The sequence below is a fragment of the Amphibalanus amphitrite genome, unplaced genomic scaffold (genome assembly GCF_019059575.1).
Source record: "Amphibalanus amphitrite isolate SeventyFive unplaced genomic scaffold, NRLGWU_Aamphi_draft 001583F_arrow, whole genome shotgun sequence".
NCBI classification, from domain to species: Eukaryota; Metazoa; Arthropoda; class Thecostraca; order Balanomorpha; family Balanidae; genus Amphibalanus; species Amphibalanus amphitrite.
Genome location: NW_024883076.1, coordinates 27693 through 46819, shown reverse-complemented (window position 1 = coordinate 46819; position 19127 = coordinate 27693). Strand labels below are relative to the sequence as shown.

Genomic DNA, 19127 nt, shown 5'->3' with positions numbered 1-19127 from the left:
TGGTGTCTATAAGGCGTGGTGTACGATAGACCGACGCCCGACGGAACAGTGTGTTAGCAGGCGGAAACTGGAAAGCCACGACTTTCCACTGGCTTTACGGCTGAAAGGATGTCGTCAGGCATCGGCCATCGTTCATAAGCCAGCTTGGAACGACAACTTTCGATATGCGAAGTAATTTGACTGAAATGTTTTGATGAACCATCTATCGATTGGCTATAATAAGGACTGTCTTGTTAACTTTTGTTGACTGGCAAAACAAGCCGACATTGACAAAACAATGACGACTAGCTAAGGCTGTGGTCAGGTCAAGGAAAAATACTGATTGGCCATTGGCCAGGTCTTCCGTTTTGCGGCGACCTTACGTTGTCGCCAGCCATTCAGTTCCGGCCAAACTATCTTTGGCACAGGTTTCCGAGTAAACCGTCGCGTTGGACGCGCCCGCCACATCCTCCTGTCCACCGGGCGCTGACCGCCGAACGGCGACCGTCGTGTCGTCGTCGGACTCCGGTGGCGCCACCTGGCCTGCTGCGCCGGCGCCGGCGCCGACGACTCCCGCCCGCCGGAACTGGTCGGCATTGGTCGGTGCGCTGCGGCCGCGGGCGGACGTGCGAGCGCTTCTGTCGCGCCGATCTCCGTGTGGCTTTGTCGTCGGTCGATACGCGCGGGGTCGCAGCGGCGCCGGTGGGTGGTGCGCCTTCAGCAGACGTGGTTGAGGAGCGTCGACGGCTCTCGGGGGTGGTGTCGGAACGGGCGCGACGGGTGCCGGAGACGAGGTGACGGGTGTTCGCCGCGCGGCCATGCGCTCCCGCGGTGACGGCCCGGCGGCAGCCGCCTGGCAGGAGGGCAGCGGCCACCCGCTGCTGGCCGGATACATGGACATGGTGCGACTGTTCTGCGCACTCTGCAAAGACCACCACGCGCTGGAATTTCAGCACGGCGACGGTGATCACTGGCACGACTGGACCACAATTTACCGCAGGGTGAGCTGACATGGATCCTTTCTTCCCGGCGCCGCGACGCTCCCCGCCGGCTCGTGCCGCGCATGAGTTCATGCAGAGCCCGCGCGTGCCTAATTCCCAGATCACCTACCAGACCCTGACCGGCTGGTCGTGCCGGACTAAGTCACGACGTCCCACACCGGGCACCGCCGTCGTTCATGGCAATGGCCACGGTCTGACGTCGCGGCGCGCCGGTCATCGGCGGAGACGTGGACGGCCTGGCAGCAAACAGTTAGGGAATTGGCCCACCATTATGTTGTCAGGGGAATGCCATTTCCGTAATGATGTTACCTGACTGACAATGCCATTATCGACAAAACCTGAAAAATAATAGGCCATGCCGCTCGCCGAATCGGCCGTATGATTTTTAGTGCTACGAGTAGCTTCAACAAATCGCTGGTCTTTGTGTTTGTTGATGTCGATTGTCGGGTCTTTCTTTTTTCTTGCGTGACGTGCCGTGTGCTACCTTTTTGGTAGCTGCAAACCTGCTCAGCCTCCTCTTGTCTCCTGTTTGTAGTTTTATCCCGTTATCATCGAAAACAACTTGTCGTTATTTGTCGGGAAAATCTCATTCGCTTCTCAGATAGTTAACGTTCCATCACACATTTTGTCGTGTCTTATCTGTGTGTTTTAAGCTGTGGAGATGAAAGCTTTTAATTAGTTGGGGGATGACTGATGTTTTTGAAGTTTGGCAAAATATGGCTTGAACATTAAACAGCATCGGGAAAAACAACCAAAAATGTCAATAGCATAAACAATCAAAGTCATTCGCCCTCTTTCGGATGTTTCTGATTGGGTTAAGACTCATTAATTACCTTTTTCATAAGCTTAACCAATTTTAATTTGAAGCAGGGTGAAATTAGGTTACGCACAGCGAATTCCTTGGGATATTAATTAGCTGTTTTTTATCGGCAACTATTTCTACTCAGCCGGTAATGAACATAGAATGTTTCCCTTATGAGGATTGATGTAAGTGAGAAGGAACATCATTTCAGAAAACTGTACTTGATCAAACAAAGGAGACGTTTCATCACGCCTAAAATTCAATATACCTAAGCCTGTACACAATCGTCGAATTTCTTGTTTGAAGAACCACCTGTTTCTGTACCTACCAACTAGTCTGTTCCAAAATGCGCAATTCACAAACTGCTGCGCAGTGCATAAACACTGCGCCATTTTCAACGAGTTGAGTCTTCGCAGACCAGAAAATTTAAAGGTAGTGTGCCACCTTCGAATGATTTCCCATTTTATTTTTCCTAGGATAAGAAGCTTCTGTTTTTACCTAATATCGCAAAAAATAAAAAATGGGCCTAAAATAGTGCTTTTTTCGCCTAAAAGTTTATCGGTTTTTCGATATGTATAACAACTGTAGTGGGCTGACCTGCAAACAGGCGTCGGCAACAATCACGAATGCGGCGCACATGTGACAATAAGCAAAGGTCATTATAGAGTTACGACGTACGGGAATGAGTTATCAGCTGTCTAATCGTAGACAACACAATGTCTAATTTAAACTGCAAGCCTGTATTGGTATTGTTTCTTTAATTTGGCTGTCAAACATTAATTTATGGTTTGAAATATTATTTTATGTAAAATAATTGATATGAAACAGCCGTCTCTAAAGTTATGACCCCATCTCACCACATGAAAGTTGGCAGAAATGACAATGATCAGCTGACGCATTTTTCTTGGCTGAAGTCAGAGCGCGCGGTCCGACGCACCACCACCGCACCACAAAGTATGAGCATAAGCCGCGCCCAAAGCCAGGGCCCCGGTAACGTGAGGTAGCCGAGTCGGGGCAGCGTGCGCAGACCCAAGCCGGGGCCGCGGCTTTGGGCGCGGTCTACCGCATCCCCGCGGGCAGCCCCGGGCTATCACATGACACCGGGAGGACGCGCGGCCCCGGCTTGGGTCAGCGCACGCTGCCCCGACTCGGCTACCTCACGTTACCGGGGCCCTGGCTTTGGGCGCGGTCTACCGCACCACCTAACAGGCGTGTTCGAAACCGCAGGAGACGATGATGAACGGGTTTATCGAAACTTGATTGGATGAGCCTATCGGTAATAGCGATTTCAGTGTGTGCATTTATTGTTCATAGTGGTGTGAAATGTGGTTGGGGTACGACCGACAACCCGTCGGGGCGAATTTCGCACTGGGGTACTCAAAATTTGAAGAATTTAAGACGTTTCCATGAGTTTTGAAGGTATGGATAAGTTTTAAAAATCCGGTTCTCCTTATCTGGGCCATTAACTCCATACGGTCCAGGAAAGCTGGCACACTACCTTTAATTGTCACAATGGGGGATGGGAATTGAGCTGAGGTCGCGTTAAACAGTGATTGGTTTCAGGTCACTGATCGTCCCATCTGTTTGGACAACTGTTTATCTGCTCGGAGGGTCCGTGCTGACCTGCAAGGGCAGTGTGGTGGCCGTCAGTTTGCATGTTTGGACAGCCACTGTGCACGGTTTGGTAACCCCTTTCCAAGCCATGACGATGCGGCGACCAGTTAATTTTGTCATGGTATTCATTCATTCATTGGTTCATTCATTTGCCTACTCGTTCATTCGTCCATCTAAAGCTTTTTATGCATGTGCCCTAAGCATGGGGCTAGACCTGACGGCTTAGTATTTTTCTTCATCTTGTGAACGGATATGATACAACATCCAGTTTTGGCGTGTGTGCCTACTGTTTTTTTTGTGACCATATTATAGTGATCCTCTTTTACTTATTGTCGGCACCGACAACTTTGTCATCCTCGTCGGCAAGAGGAGGGTGTGGGGTGTGGTGGGGCGTGGGTGTTAGGAGCCCCAGGGCGTTTAGCACCTAATCAATGTAGAGCTTCGCACCCACCATGAGAGGAAGCCAGCGGTGCCCATGGTAGATATCACGGGTCCAGGGATGACCAGGTCAGATCCGACACCTGACCTGACCTTAAGGCCAGGTCAGACACCTTAGCGCGACTAATTAGCGCTGCATCAGCGCGCAGCTTGCGAATGCTAATGTCGACCGAAATGTTACCAAATCCGTACATAGTCGCCGCGACATTCTGAGCCGCTGCTGCGATGTGCTGTCAGACCATTCCACCACCATTCCATTCCGTCAGTCCACCGCACCATTTAGGCCCTGTATAGCCGCCTCCCGTGCTGCCGTTCTGTCTCTGTGCCGTCGGCCAACTGCCAGCCGGAAGCTGAATGGCTCCTTTGAGGACCGGCGGCTCCCTCCTGGGATGTCGTCAATGTGGTGACCGTGGCAACCGCCGCCCGTGACGGGTTTGCCATTCCACCGGAGTCGGCCGCGGACGTGCCAAATGGGAACGTGCTCCTGCTGCCTCCGGGTTGTGTCACGGTATGTGACCCGGTGGTGCTAAATTCCTCACTCGATACTCTCTGAGGCACGACCCGTTGAATGTCAATGGCGGCTGGCGGCCAACTGGCGGGTGATGTGGGCTGTTGGGGTGGTGTTAGACCGGTCGCCGTGACTTCGTGGGGTGTTCTAGCTTATAGATATCTGTACATACACCTACCGCATGCACAGAGGTCTGTGAGTCTAGCAATGATTGGTAAAGGCCGCCCCACACTGGAACTCGCATGCGGGTTTCGAGTTTGCGGGTTTTGAGTTTGCGGGCATAATACTAATTCATAGAGTGATTAGACCGTTCGCTTATGGTAACTTCATGAATGCAGTGAAGCCGGTGCACCTTCAGAAACTTTTATATAGTCCAATACCAGCGCAACGAATCAAAATTCGACTCCAACGAAAAACCCGCAAACCTCACAGAACTCGCAGACCTCGCAGCGAGGAAAATCGAAAGTTGACTCAAAATCAGCTTTTGGAATGTGATGCAAGGTCGTTCGCAAGCTAAAAACATGCAGACTCGCTTGTTAGATGGTAGTGTGGGCCAATCAGCTTAGACTTGTATCATTTGATTTTGAAGAAATCCGAAAACCCAAAAACTCGCAACCCGCATGCGAGGTCCAGTGTGGACTGTGGGGCGGCCTTAATAGTCGGCTGTGGTCTGTTGGTTACTGGTCTGTCTAGTTTGACCTGTAGGTTGAAGGGCCTGTCGATACTTAAAGGGACCCTCCCACCTTAACATTAGTTTTGAGTTGAGATAGCCAAATTGGTGGCCATGACCTGCAAATACCGGTTTGGACACTCACAACATCGAAAAATGCTTTAATTCGAAGATATGGAATTTCAAACTTGCAGTTTTCGGATTCTAAGGGGCTAATGCATTGGAATGCCCCCTTAGAATTTGTGACGTCAGCGGAGATCTGACGATTTTTAAATCTTAGACTAAAACCATCGTTAACACGTGGTGGTATACGCTGCTTTGCGCGCAACGTCTGCCGCACTTTAGGGCTGCCAAATTATTGCTTCCAAATAAAGTCGCTAGTAACAGGGGAGATCCCAAAAAGTAAACAAAAGTAAAAGCCTAATATCTTGAAAACCAGTGAATATTTTTCGGTGAAATTTGGTAGATATTCGTTTTCGCTCTTTCTGAACCAAGGGACATCACTTACATGCCAATTCATTAACTTTTTTGAAGGTGGGGGGTCCCTTTAATAGTACCTGGCTAGAAATTTGCGACACATTTTCTCGCAAGCGATTGATGATTGATCGGGGCCCATACCTATCTTGTCAAAGACCAATATCGTTCTGTCAGTCCGTCGATGCGAGTTTTGTCAATGACGGACGCGTCGGTCCGTCGTCGTCTCAGCGGGTGTTGACAGTCGGTCAGACTCACTACAGTCGGTCGGCGGTCCGGTCTGTCGGGCGTTTCATATCGTGCTGACGGCTGGTCTATCGGCGTTTCGGCTAGTGTTGACGGTCGATCCGGTCAGCCAGTTGGTTCGTCTGTCGTCGTTTCAGCTCGTGTTGACAGTCCGTCGGTCCGTCGGCGTTTCAGTCCGTGCTGACAGCCGGTCAGCGCGGCCCTGACCCGTCGCTGATCCTCTGATGGCGTGCCGCTGCTGTCACGGCTCCTGTCGCCGGTCGCGGTGGCGTGCCGTGTCGAGCCCTCAGTGACCTCTGTCCCCCTCCCCTGGCCCTATCCCCGACTGGGGCCGACTCACGACTGGTGGACGACTGGTTACGGCTGGCAGACTCGAGAGGAGAGTAGCCGCCTACCTGCACTCTGCACTCTGCAGTGCCCTGCCGGGGAGACGCCCTCGCAGCGCTAACCGACGACGCCATCGCACCGGAAACCCTCTCCTCCACTCTCTCTTCCGCCGGCAGTCACTCTCTGCGCTCTCCCCGTCGTGACCCGAGCCGATGGAGGGTATTGCCAATGACCTGCCCGGTTAGCCGGGACGGCAGCGACCCGACTGTAGTTCCGGGGCGCGGCATATTGCGCCGATATGTGCTGTTTGCGCAGTGCGGCCAGTGCCGCGTTATTGGACACTTGTGGTGTGCCCTGGTCACGGCGTCATAACCCTGATTATTGTTGGCAGCTTTCCAGGGAGGATCGCGCCAATGCTGGGTTGTTTTTTATGGGCATACATATTGATAATGCCTGGCAGCGATATGGGTACTTATAATAACATTATCATGAGGACCCTCCTTTTATATTGCGCCGATGGTCTCTACATGTCTAAAACCCAAACATCATCACATCCTTTTGTATTGCTTACTCATTTTGGCACCGCCTATCGCTCTTCTTTTTATGACGAATGGTTTCGGCAGGTGATTCACCATTGTGTATATCCGGCATCAGTGGTGGTCCCAGTGCGCGTCCCGCCACCGGACCACGCGATGTTCCGTGACCGCCCGGCACTGCTGTCGGTGTGTTATGTCTTAGTGACGCCAGCTGTCCGGGCTCTACCGGTGCCGGGTGTGGCGCGAGCGACTCGACCTGATTATAGGGACGGCCGCGGCCACCTTTGTGCAGCTGCATTTGCACTGCGCTATGGTTTGGGTCGGTCGTTTATGGTGGTGATGATGCTGATCGAAATGATGGGACGGTGATTTAGTACACCGTGCTGGCTGGTGCAGAGGGTTTGATGGTCATCAGCGCTGGCTGACCGTGACTCACGACCATGAAACATGCGCGCGGAGCTCCGTACCGCTATGCACTTGGTACGCCCTGGCACAGGTGGAGGCGGAAAAAATATCCGCTACCTCAGATCCGGATGTGACTTTTGCATGGGATCCCGGACATAACTAGGTGCGCAGTAAAGGGTTTCAAAAGTTCTATTACCGGGTCCCGGACGTCGTTTGCGCTCACCGCTGTCCGGACAAACAGTGAGCAGTGAGCTTGTTAGGACAAGCTCATGCTCAGTTGACACTTGTCACAAATATTGGTACTCAACCTCCACATCCGTGTATCGAGGTGTCTGGCGACGCCACTGGCATTGCTTTGTGTCCTGGATTTCACCCGATCCGACCCCGCTGGACCCGCGCTCAGCACTCCGTGCTTCATGCGCTCCGTGCTCTGTGCTCCGTGCTCTGTGCCCCAGGCTCGAATGCGGCGTGGGCACGTTCTAACTGTGGCATTCGGGGCGACGAGCGCGTCTAGCATGCCTGTACCAGCTCCTGTTTTTTGCTGCCCTCAGTTCTGACTTTCTCAGTCCCATTTCGCCGGCGCCGGTGTGTCCGACGTCCCTGCTCTATCCGCTATGTCCGCTATGTCTATGTCCGTGACCGATAACCTATGTTTAGATACTTCGACAAGATAAAGCGAAGTAGCCTCTTTAGTAATCCGTAGCGCTCACTTTTCGCGAATACCTGGCACGCGGTAGCACGTGCTCACTATTTCCGCTCACCGTGATTGGGACGGCCCGACAGGCGCGTCGGTTTCCTCATAGCGCAGGTGTCCGGTGTCCTTCCGTGTCCGTCGTGCGTCCTCTGGTCGGTCGGGTCACGGTCAGAGTCGACCCGCCGGCCTCCGGAGGCTTTAGACAGCTGCGCCCCGGGGCGTGGCATTCCGCCCCTCCCCTCCTCAGCGCGTTTACAGCCGACGCGGTGTTCATTGGACTCTGCAGCGGTCAGCTGACACCAGCGAGGGGGCGACACGTGCGCGGTGGCTGACGGACGCGTGATGACCCCGTGACTGCCCTGTGACGGCCGGTAACGACCCCATGACGGTCTGTGACACCACGGACGGCCTCTCTGCCCCCCCCCTCCCCCGTGAGACGGCCTTCACAGGACTGGGGCGGGGGCATGCCATGCTACGCGATCTCGCACCGAATGCGGATGTGATCCGATGACGCGTGATGACGTAAGATGACGACCGGGCGTCCTCTGTGGCCCGGTCTGTCGCCGGTGCGCGTCCTTGTTCCACTCTCAGACGGCCGGCATTGTCGCCCCCGCTCGACATTATTCGCCGCCTCCTTGCTGCCTCCTTCCCATTTGCCGCCTCCCCCCATTCGCTTCCGCCTCTGCCCATTTCCGCTGTTTGTCCGTCGGCTGCTCTAGAACCTGGTGAATTACCAGTCCAGCACATGCGGATCACTACACGCTATAACATCTGTGTTTCAGTTTCCACTGTATTTTCGCTTCCCCTCTTGCTCAACCTAGGATGCTGTGTTGACCTTTCAAAGTGTCCCGAAGCTTTTCATGTTGTCCTGTCGTATCACTATCACCACGCTGCCTGATGTGTGTCTCTGTGTGCCCTTTGTGTTCCGTTCTGTCCACTCTCAGCCACCCTCCGTTTGTCACTAACTCTGTATCTGTGGTGCATGCCTTTACTGTTGACCCGTCGTCGGCTGGTGACGACTCGGGTCAGTTTCGTCACTAGGCCTGCCTGCTCAGTGTGTGTGGTGCCGGTTAATATAAAACTACTTCTAGGCCAGCTAGACGCGTCAGAACTCACCACCTTACTGACTTGTGTTGGTGTCTTCGTCGTCATTCACCCTGTATTACTAGGTTGTGGGATGATGCCTAACGAGTCTAACTTCTCAGCTCTGCTAAACATCAACTACGCACAATGCCATGAATCAGCTGGTTTTGTTTTGCCAAATACATATTAAAGACTTGTTGCGCATTGTAGCACTTAACAATGCAAGCTTTCTTCACATGGTTTCCCTCTACACGCTTGTGGCAGATAACGGCTAAAGCTATTGTCTAGCTGTAACGTTTTTACGCCACTGAACTAAAGTAATTTTCCGGGTGTCACCACTTAAACCAATTTAGCTCAAGTGCATTCAGCATTACTTAGCGGTATCCACTCCTTACTATTCAAATGTAATTACGGTCTTTAACGCTTTCACAGCGATAGTTTATGCCTGCCGTGGCTTCCGATGATTTTATTTTGCCGCTCTCACCTCTGCAGCTCGGGCCCGTCTCTGTCGGACGGGCTGCGATCCCCCGGCTGATCACTCTCTGACCTGTGCCGTCCGTGTCCACAGGCAGACGCCATTCCTGATGACTACGACGATGAAGGAAAACAGGTCAGTGACAGGCGCGATGCTGGGCAAAAGGGAATTGGAACAGTAGGTAGGGTGTTTACGGAGCATCAAATAACGAACCTGAGTTTATTTGAACAATCAAGAACGGGTGACTGGAAAAGTAGTAAGAAACTGGATATTACCGACTCGGTTCCTTTTAGTGACAGCTAACGATACATGTAGTCTCACAGGCTTCCCCTTAGTCTCCTGACTCATACAGCCGAAGGTAGGAGGCCTAGTTGAAATCAGAAGATGCCTGAGTTTGAACGCTCGCTCGGTCCCCTGCCCTACACAACTGACCCTGACCGTCACCCTGTTCCTGACGGCTGATGTGATCCTCCCCTGTTATTGTCTACTGACCTGAACCTCCACTGCCCTTGTCTGCTGACCTGAATCTCCCCTGCTCTTGTCTACTGACCTGACCCGTCGTTCCTCAGGTGGTGGTCGGCATCTGTGCCATGGAGAAGAAGTCGGGCTCCCGTCCGATGAAGGAGATCCTCACCCGGTTGGAGGAGTTTGAGTATATCAAGTGTCTCATCTTCCCCGAACATGTCATACTCAAGGTGAGCACTTCAGATGTCTCTGAGACCAAGAACGGCTGACCAGTGTTGACTCAGAGTCGGCCAAATTTGACTCCAGATATGCAGTACTATAGATTGTATGCTTCGGTATACAGAGGTCTATAGCAATATGTAGGAGTCCATAGTCAAAGTAAATGAACGAATGGAACTCCCAAGCCGGATTTCCTTGTCGGTCCAGGTCATGGCCGCTGTTTACTAAGAGCGGAGGGGGGTGGTGCCGCTCTTACCCACGGTTTTCCGGTACCGCTACCCTAGCAGCTGCAGTGAATTAGCGCCGATGACCATTGCCACCCGGTCGCTCCTCAACCCCAAACATCAACATCCCTAAACCGGTGTGTTGCCGAGTGGGTGGGAACTCTAGCAGGTGCCTACCACTCCTTGTAGTAGTGGCTGTGTATTAGTGGGGCGGGGTATTGGTCAGTACAAGTACTTACCGCTCCCCTAGGTGGAGTGTTTTGGGGTTCCCACTGAACGTCCGTGAGTCACGGTGACTCACGAACAGTGATCGTGACTGAGCCACGTCTGCTGTTTGTTGTCTGACGCCGCGGGCCTGCGATTGACGCCACCTGGCAGCTGTAAGCACGCCTGCTCACCTGCGAATGTCACTGAACCGAACTGAGCCGATGCCGCGCATTGCTGTCTGTTTTGCGAGGTAGCCTGATCTGTATCGCGCCACGAACGAGCCGTTTTAGCTGACGAACCATTTTACAATGCGGTAGCGCTATCCAAAACCGACAATATGCCCTGAGCGACAATGTCCGTCCTGGCTTACCTTTATGTGTGAATCGGTAGTTTGCGCCGCCCTGTTTCGTAATCCGTCCCCCACCTGTTCAGGTGCGGCTGACCATGCAGCGCTTATATAACTCATCGTCTAGTGATTGCCTTGGCTCTCCCTCTCTGTCCAGATGTTATTCGACGGTCAGTCCTCACTGAGCTCGATATATAAGCCAATAGTTAGGTGTAGTGCGCACTGTATAGCGGCAAGCCATGTTTGCTTACGTTGCGCTTGTCGACAGTCTTCGCCGCGTTATGGTGCATCAAACGTCCCCGCTCTTTTACAGCACTGTGACGACATGGAACTTCCTGCCTATCTGTGTGCCCATCAGGGGGCTCCGAGCTGGGGTATTGCGAACCCCGAGAGTTCGGGCCGCTTCCTTCCGCTCTCTGACGCTCCAATTTCCGGTCCCGGTCGTGCGACACATTCTAGGAGCTCCCAGACCTCCCTTTGGTGGCGTCGTCACGTGCAACCGCCTGAACCCCTGCAATTTACCGTACCCTTCATGATGTCGCCACATGCGAATATGTTGATCCTGCTGAGTGTGACGCCTTCCCGATCATCTCCGTAACGTCAAGTCTATGACTGTAAATACAAATTCTGTTTCACTTGTGACTCTTTGCAGTCGAGCCTTATCCCATTTGACATCACCATTTATGACGGCATGCACTCAGCAACCCAGTGGTGTCTACCTATGACGTCCCATGTGTCGTTGTGTTTCAGGAGCTTGTGGAAAAGTAGCCACTTTGCGACTGTATCGTCCCCCTGTGACGCCAATGTTTATTGTGTTTCAGGAGCCGGTGGAAAACTGGCCACTGTGCGGCTGTGCTATTCCATCTGTGATGTTATATATGTCTTTTGTGTTTCAGGAGCCGGTGGAAAACTGGCCACTGTGCGATTGTCTCATATCGTTTCACTCCAAGGGCTTCCCGCTGGAAAAGGCCATCCAGTACTCACAGCTGCGGAAACCGTTCATCATCAACAACCTACAGATGCAGTATACGCTACAGGTACGGTACATTCTGCAGGCTGCTAGACGTAGCCCCGAATGACCCGATCCCAGTGCAGCGTGTTGATGTTGGAGCGCTGGTGGGGGGGGGGGGGGATTAGAGCACGGTGGGCTTCGGGGACAGATAAGAAGTCTGGGAGAGGTTGGAGCAGCTGAATAGCGTGGGAGGGAGCAATGATCGTCGGAGACTTGAGATGGGCGCGGCTGCTGGGAATGTAAGGATTCCTATTTGATCATCAAGTCACGTGTCCTTCCTTCCCGCACTTATTCTACCCGCCCGACCGCTGACATTCTGATCCAACGTCCCTCTCCTGTTCTGTCTTTCTGTCTGCTCCTGTTCTGTCTGAAGCGCTTCCTTCCTGTTACATATATCCGCCCGTCCTACTCTGGTATGTCCGGCTGTCCCGCCCATCTAAAGTCTCGTCGCTCGTCCACTGACCCTTCACCTGTCTGACGGGGGCCTGGCTCTGGCCTGGTGCCCAGGGCAACACGTCACAACGCCGGGTGGAAACTTACCTCTCAGAGGCTGCCGCCCGCGCCCCGTCGTAAACAAACACCGAGCGTGGCCACCGGGCCCTGCCACCGAGCCGGTGCACTATGGTTGGAAACGGCCTCACCGATGGCCGTGGGCAATTTCGGAATATATGTATATTTGGGGTGTCATTCTGTTGGAAATTGATGAAATGTTTTGAATTGGGCAGAAAAAATTATTTAGTTGCGCATTTAGTCTCCATTATTGTACGTGGAATCGGGAGTTTCTGACAGTGACTTTTTTGGTGCGCCGTCAAAGGTTTAAACAACCGCGCTGGTGATAGCATGTGGAGTACCTCCATGACGTTGTAAAACTGGATTTTTATATATCAAAATAATCCTTGTTATGTTGGCTATCGAGTGGAGTGACTCTTTTTCCCATGCGTGTTCAAAATCAGGAACGGCATTGCATTCTGTTTGCAGTGTCACCACAGCAATATTTGCAAAATTGCGTTTATGTTTCATTGGACATACAAAAAGTTCTCCATCGACCTCCATTGAGCTTTTTGGCAGAATAAATCTCTGTTCAATTCTGCGTAAGGGGAACGTAAAAGCAGACTGCGCACTTGTGCGCAAAATCGTCCGTGAAGCTTCATCTCCCGAGGCGTACCTACCCGTCGCTTCGTTAGCACCAGGTCGGCTCGTCAGTCTTGCAATCGCTTATCCTTATAAATGATGGTAAGAAGCAGGGTTTCGGAGTCGCGGTGGCGCCAAATCCGACTCCGACTACGACTCCGACTCCTGACTCGTTGCCATGACTCCGGCCGACTCTGTCTCCGACTCCGGACCCCTGCCAGTGTTTCGGAGTCGCGATGGAGCTGTTCCGATTCGGACCGACTCCGACTTCCACTGCGGGCTCCTGACCGACCCCGACTCCGACTCCGACTCCTGGCTCGTTGCCACGACTCTGGGCGACTCTGACTCCGACTCCGACTCTGACTCCGATTCTGACTTCGACTCCGCACCCCTCGTAAGAAGTAACTGCTCGCCCCTGCACCTGGAGTATGAATATCGTGCAAACGTGTATGGATATCCTGGAGTATGGATATGGATATCCACTGACAGAACAGACATACAGACATGCTGTAAACTCCATTACACTGCCAATACCATGGCAAATCAAATGGCTATCTATGGTTTTTGATCATCGTTCTACATTTTCCAAAATCTTGAACTGAATGTTGGCAATGTCTCGTGACTACTTCACGACCATGACGCATGCATTTCTGAAATTGATCTTTTTTCAACCAGCCACGTACTCGTATGATAAAATGAATGTCACCATCGTGTTCTACGCCCAAAAGTACCCATAAAACATGTGTCATGCATGGGCTGCGAATAGGTACCAGTTTTAATTTTCGGGGTTATGTGTTTACCTGATTGACCTGACTTTGACCCTGGCCAGTGGCCTATGCTTGACTGACCCCTACATTGATCTGACACTCTTTTAGCACTTATATGAAGGGTTGTGACAATTGTGACAGTTGTGACAGATTGTTTAGGACCAACTGATGACTGAATTTATTTAGGACCAACTGATGACGATATAATCGAAACGCGAAACGCGAGGCACCGATTGCGAGGTTCTAAAGTCCATGCTACTGAAAGCCCGATTTTAAGTGTTTGACCTGACCTTGACCCGACCTGTGACCTCGAAATTCAGCTTTAAAGTATTCACGTGAATCGTCTCGTCGCGTTCTTCTTTCGTTTGCCGCGCCTCGTGCGTTTCGCTGCGCCTATTTGTTCGCGAGTTATCGGCTGGGGGCGTTGAACGCCCCCCCCCCCGGCAAACGGCGGATGGGGGAAATACCCCAGCAACTGCCGGGTTAATCTGACGCATGTTTTGTCATTTGATCGTCATTTTATTTCTTACTTTTTAGCCCAATCTAAAAAAAAAATCATAAATACTCTTTCTCCAAATTTTTGACCATTTATGACCAATAGTAAGACACTGTGCGTCACTACGTTGATATGTCTCGCCCTAAAGCATAACAACAATATCCATTCAGTAATAGCAGTATTCAAAACATGTTCAAAATGCCTCGCGATATCGATAACATAACGAAAGACATAGGCGACTTATGACATACTTGCAATGATGACGTCACACACGCGTGACGTGACGTGACCTCGTCATTTCTGAGTTACTGTATGATGCACGAAAGACACTGGTATACCTATGCAAAGTTTCATCGCAGTCGGTCAACGCATTAACAAGTTATGGGCAAAACATTTTTTCGCGTTGACCCCCGGCCATCCGTGAGGCCGTTTCCAACCATAGTGCGGTGTCGCGCTACCGACCGCCCGACGGTGCCCCACGCCCTACTGGGAACAAACCACAAAGGACCGTCGCACGGCCGACCGAACAAAGGCTTCCGACAAGTCGCCGAGAACCCCGGGCTATCATCCTTCCCATACTCAGAGCTTGTCGTTCACCTCCGGCTACCACCCGGTAACGGCCGTCGTTAACTGTATTGAGTTGGTGCAGCCGCCGGGCAGAATCTGATGCCCTGTTATCTGTACGGAGTGCGCAGCCTGTTGTCTGAACGAGCCTACTCAGCCCCGGGGCGCTGTGGACTGTCTCGTCCTGTCCGTCTCTCGTTCCGACCCGCTCGTTACCGTCTCTGGTTAGAGGTGGGACACGGGCTGTTACTACGGTGTCGGCCGGGGGCCCGGCGGCAGAGTCGGGTTTTTGTCACTACCGCCACCGCCGCAATCAGGGCCGGCAAAAACGACCGGACGACGGCGGGGACAGCGGTCGCACCAATCACCGGTGTGTGTGTGAGGCACGTCCCATCGCTGATGGTCGGCAGGATACAGAGTCATTGCTCGCCCACTGTCCGCCGTCCACCAGCTGATAGCTGGGAGACAGCGGGCGTACCAAGCACTGGTGTGTTAGGCGTGTCCCATCACTGATGGTCGGCAGGACTTCGGCAGAGTCATCGGCTGTCCACCGTCCACCGTTCACAGCTTAACCCGCGCCCGGCTGGGGGTCCTGGATTTCCACGCCCTGCTGGGGGGGGGGGGGGGTGTTTGAACACCCCCCTTCTAACTCGGCTCCTGGGCCACGTAGCGATACGCGGAAGGCAGCGTTCGAAAGAGCGTCAAAAATAATGACGAAATCACTTCGGTCAATTTTTTGGTCAGGTCAAAGGTCAGGTCACCAGAGGTCATTGAAGGCAAAATTTCGCCGATTTCCAGGTCGAATATCGAAAATTTCCAAGAAGCCAACGCATAACTCGGGAACCAATAGAGCTACAGCGCCGCGGAAAAGCGCATTCGATAGCCCTATTAACGCCCTTTCTGAGTAATCCTCTCAGATTTGACCTAACGTCAACGGTTTTGCCTGCAGGGGGCAAAAACTGCAAAAATAGCCGATTTTTTCGGAAACAGTTTTTCGGCAATAACTTTTGACCCAAGCCTTGTACGAGCTTACTTTTACCGGCATCGTGTTCCTCTCGTCAAGACGCATCGAATGAACTATAACTTGACCTTGAAAGGTCAACTTGAAAATTTGACCTCAGGTCAAGGTCATGACCTGACCGGAAAGGGTCATGTTGCATATCAGTCGATCCGTATCGTCGAGCTGAACACATCTAAGGCGTTTTCATCGCTCTAGCATGCCTCTATCAAAAGTTATTTGCGAAAAACTGTTAGATACAATTCGTGACCTAAGATGACCTCAGGGCATAAACAAGGGTCACGGACACCATTTTCATGTTCAGTGTGTCTAAACCACTTGTAATTCAGTGTTTGGGAGTGTTTATAATGTCTTTCGTCCAAAAGAGGCGCATTTCAATTTTCTCCCATTGACTTATAATGGGGAGGTCGCAAAATTGACCTGACCTTAGGTCACCGATATCAAAATTCCGAGATATACATTTTATAGATACTGTTACTCTTATCAATCGCTGAAAGTTTCAAAGCGATCGGTCACTCGGTGTAGCTATGACAGACATTGAAACTTTTTATGAGGTGAGGTCACTTCAAGTGACCTGGTGACCTGACCTTGAATGACCTTGGCCTAAAATTTTCACAACATGTGTAGAATTGATGTATGATAAGGTATACCAAAAACGGCGGCGCTCCGCGCCGCCGTTTTTGAGATATTCGCGAAAAACCACAAGGGGGGGGGGTGTTCAAACACCCCCCCCCCCCCAGCAGGGCGCGGGTTAACGTCCAACGGCTGATATTAACTGAGACAGCAGCCGAACCAATCACCGGTGTGTGACGCGTCCCATCACTGATGGTCGGCAGGACACCGGCGGAGCCTTTGTCCACCGACTCTCACCGTCGTCCGTTATTTACCGTCCACCGTACAACGACGATCATTCATCGTCCACTGTCCACCACCCTCCGGTCCGCTGCCTGTTATTGTCCACCAACCACGTCCACTCCGTCTGCCGTCCACATGCTTACAGGGCCTTGCACGTACCATCATTCATCGACCACGGACCACCAACCGCCGTCCGCCGTCCACCGGCCTTCCACTCTCATCAGAAGCACCGCCCTCCTTCAAACGATCTCATTCCTGACCAGACCAGTTGCAATGGAACCGACTATCCGTCATCATTTTCAGCTGTTGCGCCCTGTTACCAAGCTCCAAACGGAGCCGTCTTAATCCGCGGAGAATGCGTCTGAACTCTGAAAACAGACCGAGCGCAGCTGATGAGGGCGGCTGGAGCGGTCGATAATGGCAGCGCTGTCGTCAGGCAGTCTGCCTGGTGATAGCTTCACATCCTTCTATAGCTAATTTATTTATGCTGTTGTCCACTGCGCCCAGCTACGTGGCATCACGGTATGATGTCCACTGTTTCTGGCGCGGTAATAGCTCGCCTGTCCACTGTATTTGGTGCTTTGAATGCTCCTCTGGTGATTTTGTTTAGTCCGCTGCCTGCTGTGCCCAGTCTGATGGTGCTCCACCGCACTGTCCGATTTGTCCGGTTTGCTGTCCGCTGTATCCTGCCCATAGGCTGCTCCGCCATTTGCTATGTCTAATCCACGATATTCTAATTCCTCTACTGAATAACGATAGTATAATTCCGTCCTCTAAATCCGTTTCTTCTTTCGGTGTCGTATCGCTGCCGCCTCTGAGCAGGTGTTTTTCACTTACTTGGCAACACGCTCCCCGTGCACGCTGTTTTCTAGCTGCTGCCAGGGGACACGGAATGGGTCGATCGGATAGTCACTGGGGAGGGGATGATAGCGACACATGAGGCGATATGTACGTGTTGCTTCACCCCTTGTCGCGGAGGTGAGGGATAAGCGTCAGGGTTGGCGGGGCGGGAGATTGGTCCTGGTGTGTCGTTGGGGGAAAGGGTAGACGAAAGGTGTGTGAATGTGTGGGTGGTCAGGTAAGCTCGTTAATGGGGGGGAGGGGGGGGGGGCGTCTAGCTCGGTCGGTGCGTGAGGAACGGACAATAGCTGTGTCCCGATATATTTTGATTGCAAAGGCACTGCTCAGAGCATCCGATGGTTTATCTGGCCGTGTCATGACGCATCAGTATTTCTCAATGATAGTCCATTTCGTAACGTGTTTGGCACTTGATTCGCAGTGACTTGGCGCTTCAAGTAGTTGTGTGCCAACGGCTTCAGTAATTCCGTGACATCACTCGGGGTTGTTGGACATCCCGACATCCCCTCCTCCCTGATAACTGCGGACGTGCGCCGTGCGCAAGGCTCTATAGAAGCCGTGCGTGCACCCGCCACCATTCCATCAGTGTCGTGCTGTCCCACGCTATCATGTGCAGTATTTACCAACGTTATACACAGGCACGTGGGCCTTACCTATCTTATCTTACCTAAGCTGGAACATACAAATCCATTATATGATTGGTTTTGGAGTTTTAAATCAATCCCCATACTCTGAAAAAAGTCAATGCTTTCTTCAGCGCGTGCGTGTATGTTTATTCTACATGCTCGATTAGCTACCGTTCATCACTGATAACCTCGAATGTGTGTTGCACCTCTTTCCATCAGTCTTCGTCTATCGGTGACCGCCACCAACATATCTCTCCCGTTTTCAGGACCGGCGCATGGTGTACCGGCTACTGGAGCGAGAGGGTATCGACCTGCCCCGGTTCGCCATCCTGGACAGGGACGCGCCAGACTTTGTCGGTACGTAGTAGGTACAGGTTTTCTGCTTATTACCCCTTTCTTTATTGCCTTTTATTACCTTTTACGTTACCTGTTCCACCCTGGGGCGCGATTATTTTACTTATACCCCGGAGAGTCGTCTGCCTGCCGCTCCTATGTCTGGTCTTGTGTCTAGGCCAGTGGGTCCTGGGATACTGCCGTCTGTGTTGACCCAAATAGAGCCCCACTCGTAGCGGTCTGGAGAGCGGCAGGGGGTACTGACCCCCGCTAGTCTCTGAGTGCTATCGCTGTGGGCCAGGGGCTGCCAGTGGTAACGCGGCCAGTGGGAACGTTACCAGTGGGACCTCACCCCAGGGCTTCCATCCCGACTCGCGGTCAGTGACCGGTCTACCCAGCCAAACTCACTACACACTCTCAAGCTCTGTCAAACTTGGTTATACCCGGCGAGATCCTTAACACCGTTCCGTGCTTCTATCCTCAGGATACTGAAATCCTTCTCCTCCACGCCGCAACCCCCCTCCGGGCTGGACAGGCAACTTTCTCTCATGCCGGCTGCTCCCTTGGAGCGGCACCGCTGCTCCCGAGGGAGCGCACCCCGTAGCCGGGTGCAGTGAGTGCTTTGGGGCTGGGTGGTCTGTCCTCTGGACGGGCTCAGCCCCGGCGACTCACTAGGGTGCCTGTCCAGACCAATGTCTCCCCCTATATCCTATCATCCTCCCGGCTCTGAAATGGTCTTAATGGACCGAAAGGA

General features: G+C 52.4%; 1 protein-coding gene across 1 annotated transcript in view; it reads left to right on the top strand.

Moving 5' to 3' along the window:
• Positions 1 to 599: 599 nt before the first annotated feature.
• LOC122373988 (inositol hexakisphosphate and diphosphoinositol-pentakisphosphate kinase-like) overlaps positions 600 to 19127 on the top strand; it is a gene marked incomplete at its 3' end in the record, with an annotated part of 46211 nt that continues 27683 nt past the window's right edge. Inside the window, 5 exon segments of the mRNA XM_043352478.1 lie at positions 600 to 980; positions 9346 to 9387; positions 9822 to 9947; positions 11610 to 11750; positions 18307 to 18397. Coding sequence (XP_043208413.1) covers positions 798 to 980; positions 9346 to 9387; positions 9822 to 9947; positions 11610 to 11750; positions 18307 to 18397 — 583 coding nt within the window.